The 6,000-nt window shown below is 36.1% G+C and overlaps 1 protein-coding gene across 2 annotated transcripts in view; it reads right to left on the bottom strand.

The window, feature by feature from the left end:
• Positions 1-326: 326 nt before the first annotated feature.
• GABRG3 (gamma-aminobutyric acid type A receptor subunit gamma3) overlaps positions 327-6,000 on the bottom strand; it is a 734,373-nt gene continuing 728,699 nt past the window's right edge. Inside the window, exons 9-11 of one of the 2 annotated variants that reach the window (XM_042988303.1) lie at positions 5,571-5,630; positions 3,689-3,757; positions 327-608 (exon numbers count right to left, since the gene is read on the bottom strand). In XM_042988303.1, coding sequence (XP_042844237.1) covers positions 327-608; positions 3,689-3,757; positions 5,571-5,630 — 411 coding nt within the window. The remainder of the gene's footprint in view (positions 609-3,688; positions 3,758-5,570; positions 5,631-6,000) is intronic. The other variant, XM_042988304.1, reaches the window with a different exon arrangement.

Raw genomic sequence — 6,000 nt, 5'->3', positions numbered from 1 at the left:
CAGATTTCCTTGCAACGGCAATTGGCAACTGTTTCCAATATCCAAAAACCATTCATAAACATCACCAACCTACAGATTCAATAAGGGATTAGCAAGAATATCACTTTAAAACTCAATTAACGTGTGTGTGCGCACGCATGTGTGTGAGTGTGAAATGCATAATAGAAATGGTTGCCAGGTACTCCGGTGCTGCTCAAAGGTAATGTATAACTTCAGATAAACTGAGCAGTGTTTTTCCTTCCTACTCCAATTGGTCACTACTGGTCTGGGGACAGTGAAAGTAAAGAATGAAATCTAGTGCTCTTTACTCATCACCACAGAAATATTTAGAGATACAGGTATCCAACCCAATAAACCAAGTTGAAGAGCAGGAATGATGTAGGGAAAAAGACCCGAGAATATGAGTCCAGCTCCAAGATGTCTATGTGAATACGCCCTTTTCTCCAAGATCCGGATTTGCATTCTTCATAGCAGCAGAAGAAGCTCTGACAGTCTTTGCCATCCAGACACTCATAGACGCAGGTATCTTCAAATTCCTGCCAGTACACAGAATTGTTTAAAGTGATCATTGCAGGTGGTGGTGGCCTCACGTCAAGGAGAGAATAGTTCTGTAGGCAATAAGAACAACACAAGAATCATCATGAATGCAATAAGAACAGCCTGAGATATATCGAGCAATAGGTGCATGTTATATCTGTCCACCAAATAAGGAGGATAATGCCATGCCTATTCCCACACATCCCCCATCCCTGAACTGGACATTTCAGTCTTTTAGAGTTCAGTCTGCCAATTAAATATTTGAAAATCTAATGCAAAAAAAGTACAATGCAGCTTTCAAAAGTTGCATATCTCAAATTATTGGTGTGGGAAGATGAGCACATTTTCAGATATGTATTAACCATTTCAAGTCTCTGTTCTGCCTACTTTTCTGTTGATTTGGAGTAAATGTGTACATATTGTATATAATCCCCAAATATTAAGCACTACATATATTGAAATGTGGAGAGATAAATTTGTTTTTCCCTAATTAGTAACCGGTAAAAATATGGTATTATAAGACTGATGACAGAATCTTCTTGTTCAATGTAATTAAGGTAAAAAATGAGCTTTCAGTGTGTGGTGGCCAGATACCATTTGTCGCATATAGAGAAATAGCCAAAAATGTGTACAATTGGAATGTTTCATTTTCTATTTCCCAAGCTCTCTTCCTGACGTGGAAAAGTCAGTGTAGGGCCTGTATAGGAGAGGGGGTGACTTAACGTTCACTCATAAATGAGATGAATCACTCTTAACCTTGAGAAGTGTCTTCATATAGACTTGTCAATTCCTCAGGCACTTGTTTGAGCTCTTCCAGATAACTATGAATTACATATTAAATTGAAGTCTGTTAAGAGGTTATATTTCTAAATTTGACTGAATGATGTGAGAGTATTAAGGATTATAGTTGCCTTTCTGCTTTAGTTTCATTTGTGCTGGTTGACTGAGGGACTAAAGTGTGCCAATGGAAGTAGTGAAAGCTGAAATCAAGGGATAGGTGAACACACAAACCCAGTCCTCAGCTGACTGGCTAGATCTGTTGTTCCTTGCTTGGGGAGAGAGACCTTCCAAAATTCATTAGAAAGCATCGTGAATACCTCTTATGCAGCTGATCCTTTAACAACATGGATTTCAATTGTGCAAGTCCACTAATATGCAAATTATTTTCAATGAATACAAGTCCAGTACTGTTAATGTATTTTCTTTTCCTTATGATTTTCTTAATCTTTTTTCTCTAGTTTACATCAAGGTAAGCATATAGTATATAGTACATATAACATACAAAATATATGTTAATCAACTATTTATATTATCGGTAAGGCTTGCACTCAATGATAGGCTATTAGTAGTTGAGTTGTTGGAGAGTCAAAAGTTATATACACATTTTTGACTGTGTGTGTCGGGGGGGGAGAAAGGGCAGCACCCTTAATCCCTGCATTATTCAAGGTTCAACTATATTTTTTAAGGGTCAACTGATTTTTACCCAAAACTATTGTTTCAAGGAAACAGTGTACATCTTTTCTTCTACTTCTGGATTTTAGTTTGATTGAATATGCTCATAGCTATGTGGAGCCGAAAACCAGAGAAAAGCAGGTAAAAGCGTATAGCACTCAGTGTCCCTATTGGTAAGCTTTGGGGCATCTTTTTAATTCAGAAGTATTTGTGTGTGAGGTCCAACCCAAAGTGAGACATCCCAGACCACATGTTCACTAAGCATTGCCTACTCCACACATACCAATGACCAGTCAGGAGCATCATGGAGAACCTTCTACCTTTTTCCACACCTTTGGGCAATGATAGAAATGAAAGCCTTGTTGTTCCATAGTCTCTACTGTGGACACATCTCCTCAAGGTTAATAGTTCTTAAACCTGAGTGGGTATAAAAATCCGTGGGGGCGGGGGGGGGGTGGTTGCAGAAAAACAAAAAGTTGATTCTTTCTGTACTTCAGTGCATTTGAGGAATCTGTATCTTTTTGGCAAGATTCAATTGGAAAAATCTGCCTTTTTAAAGTAATTGCATATGTGTTTTGACAGTGTTCAGCCAGATATTCATCCTTTCATTTCATCAACACTTTGTCCCTGTGTAGTGACATACAGATGAGAAGGATGGCCATTACTGGCAGGACAGGCCCAAAGGAAGATGTTGACTCAGAATGGGCATCAGAAGGCTCTGAAAGGATGGGGACAGCTCCTTAGAGATCTAAAGGGTGATCAAGGAGCTACAGGCAAATAACCAGCCGGGTTTCTGGAGGCAAGGAAACCCTATTCACGTCTACATTTAACAAACTAAAAACTCATGATTACTGAAACATAAATAAACCTGATCTAATAATTGAAGGCTTTTAATAAATAAATAAATAAATATGGAATAAAATCAATTGCATCTTATAATATTGAAGATATTATTATTCTATTATTGAAGATATTATTAACAGCCATATGTTAAACTGCTTACATACTTTTTAAAATGTGTATCTCTCACCTATCATAAAAATTTCAAACTGGGCTCAAAATGGAGATTTTAATTAATGCATCTCCAAGGTCACCTACAGCCTGACTCACTCCTGCTTTGCCTGCATGTATGATGCAGTCCCTTGACTTCCCTGGAAACCTGTGCTTCCTGGGTGGCAGGTTCTACTGCACATATGAAGTGGTTAGCTTTGCATTTTACAGGTTAGGAAACTGAGGCACAGAGATGTTCGAACAGCTTGCCCCAAAGTGCATGCATGATTGTTAGTGGGGCCTGCCTCATTGCTCAGAGACTGATCATCTCTGCAGATGTTGGTGATAGAGGGTCCCTTAACTAGCCTAACCCTGTGGATCTTTCAACATAGAATTGAATACATTGACAATTTTCATGAAAAGTTTGAAAATTCCCTTTTTTTTCAAAAAAAATTAAGTTTATTTATTTTGAAGGAGAGAGAGAGAGAGCACAAGCAGGGTAGAGGGAGAGAGAGTGAAACAATCCCAAGCAGGCTCTGCACTGTTCACACACAGCCTGACACAGGATTTGAGCTCAGGAACCATGAGACCGTGACCTGAGCCAAAGGCAGAGGCTTAATGGGCTGGACCACCCAGGCACCCTGGAAAATTCCCTTTTTCTTTGGCTATTTTATGAACTTTTGTTTAAGATCTCTCTGTGTCTTCTCACCTGGCCTGGAGCCCTTTCTCTCTGAGTTGTTTTTCTACATACTTTCTTCAAGGTCATTACACTTTTCCTCTTAAAAACAAAAGAAAACAATTCTGATTTTGTGAAAATTTATTATTATTATTATTATTATTATTTGCTATGTAAAATATTCTTTTTTTGGCAATATCTTTTGTATACGAAAGGTGTCAATATTTCTTCTTCCACTCCCAGCCCCCTGGCTGTGTGTGATAATGTGGTTTCTAGGCCTCACGATATGTGTTCTGACTTGTCTTTGTTTACAGCATCCCCATTCCCAACTCTTTCCATTACTTTTCAGTCTGTTGCTATTTGGAAGCATTTGCTGGCAAATCTGTAGTTCTCTGTGGCTTCCCACAGCTATAAAAGTGGCTTCAGCACTCACCTCTGTCAGAACTAAAATGATACACTTTCAGAGTATAGATAACCAAGCAGTCACTTTTAAAAAACATGTTGAAAGGCACTAAACATAAATTACTGATCAGCAGTTAGAAAACCATGTATGGTATATAGGTGGGCATAAAGCATTCAGTGTAATTAGTGAATTGATATGTATAAAGGAATACAAGTAGTTATATATAAATTTTGTTATATGATAAAAGGGTAGCTCACATCAGTAATTTTAAGACATTTCTCTATTTTTCAAAAGTTAGATTCTTACTTCAAGCCATATACTAAAAATTCAGGTGCATTACTAATTAAATTTAATAATATTATAAATTGTTGAACCTTCATCAATATTTATAGGGCTTAATTTCTCCGTATTTCAGCTTCCTTGTTAGTAGAATGGGTGAGGTTAAATGAACTCACACATGAAAGCACTTACAACATAGGGTCAAACAGAGTAAGTGCTCAAAAGAAAGTGACGGGAGTTAGATCATTCTGAGGGTAGGGAGGACCTTCCCAAAAAGGACACAAGAGGCAGAGACCACAAAAGGAAAGACTGATAGATTTGGCAACAGGAGACTTAATACATGTGGAGAAAAGCACAAGAAACAACAGTGACAGCATGGCCATAAAACTGGAATAAAACTACTTAAAAAACATATTAATATGCTTAATTATTCTGTATGCAAGTATATAAATTTTGTTATATAAAATATAATATACATAATATATGATATAAGTAACTGGCAGATAGTTACTTTTAACTTTAAAAAAGTTAAGACATAAATAAGTTATAAATGTTATATAAAAAACTTACATAAAAGAAGACATAAAAAGCAATTCACAGTAATAGAAATGCAAGTAAAAAATAAACAAGTGAAATATATTCAACTTTGTCAGTAATCAAAGAAATGATAAAGGAACATTTTGCAGGAGCCATTTTTCTGTTTGTCTATCAAACCTAATGCAAGGAGAGTTCTGGGAGGTGGGTGTCCCACACTGCTAATGGAGCCAAGCAACTCTTCTGACCCAGCCATTTTGCTTCTAGGAAATTATATTAATAGTCACAGGTATATACAAAACTGCAATGATAAGAATATATATAAAAGTGAAACGGTGTGTATTAGCCCCGTTTCCAGCCACAACTATCTGTGCGTCAATCATTGCATATAATTCAATCATTAAAATGATCTTATAAAATAATATTATAACGCAGAAACTTATTCATAACATATTTTTGAGTTACAAAACAGAAATATGTATGTATATGCTGATCCCTGGGTAGAAGGATTATGATTATTTTGTTCATTTTCCAAATTTTCTAAGTTGGATATTTAAAAAAAAGTATACACACTTTTGAAAGGAGTATGTGCAACACTCATTGTTCTTCAATATATGCATACATAAACAATAACATATCATTTAATCTTAATTTAGTAAGAGTTCTCAGGAATATTTGCACCTTCAATGCTATACATACGGAGGGGGCTTGTAGGCTTATTCGCTCATGAATCCATCTTGAGGAATCTGGATGCAATAACTACAAGAAAACCAGAAAAAAAAAACAATTAGAAAACTGTGGAAATCTGCATTACAGATCACCTTAGTTAAGAGAATCTGGATGCAATAACTACAAGAAAACCAGAAAAAAAAAACAATTAGAAAACTGTGGAAATCTGCATTACAGATCACCTTAGTTAAGAGAAATCATTCATGTGTGATTACATCAATCCATGTCACTGGTAGGTAAAGTTGAAGAGGTACTTTATGGTTATATTCATATCTTCAGAATATTTGTCTTTTTTTAATGTCTTGTTGAATTAGCTATTTATATAACAGTGTAGAAGAGAATCATTTATTGCAAACTATCCTTCCCCTACCTTTCCAGAAAATCTTTGCTACTGGAACTT

The sequence above is a fragment of the Panthera tigris genome, chromosome B3 (assembly GCF_018350195.1).
Source record: "Panthera tigris isolate Pti1 chromosome B3, P.tigris_Pti1_mat1.1, whole genome shotgun sequence".
Classification (NCBI taxonomy): domain Eukaryota; kingdom Metazoa; phylum Chordata; class Mammalia; order Carnivora; family Felidae; genus Panthera; species Panthera tigris.
Note: the sequence above shows the minus strand (reverse complement) of the source record. Positions and strands in the feature narration are given on the sequence as shown.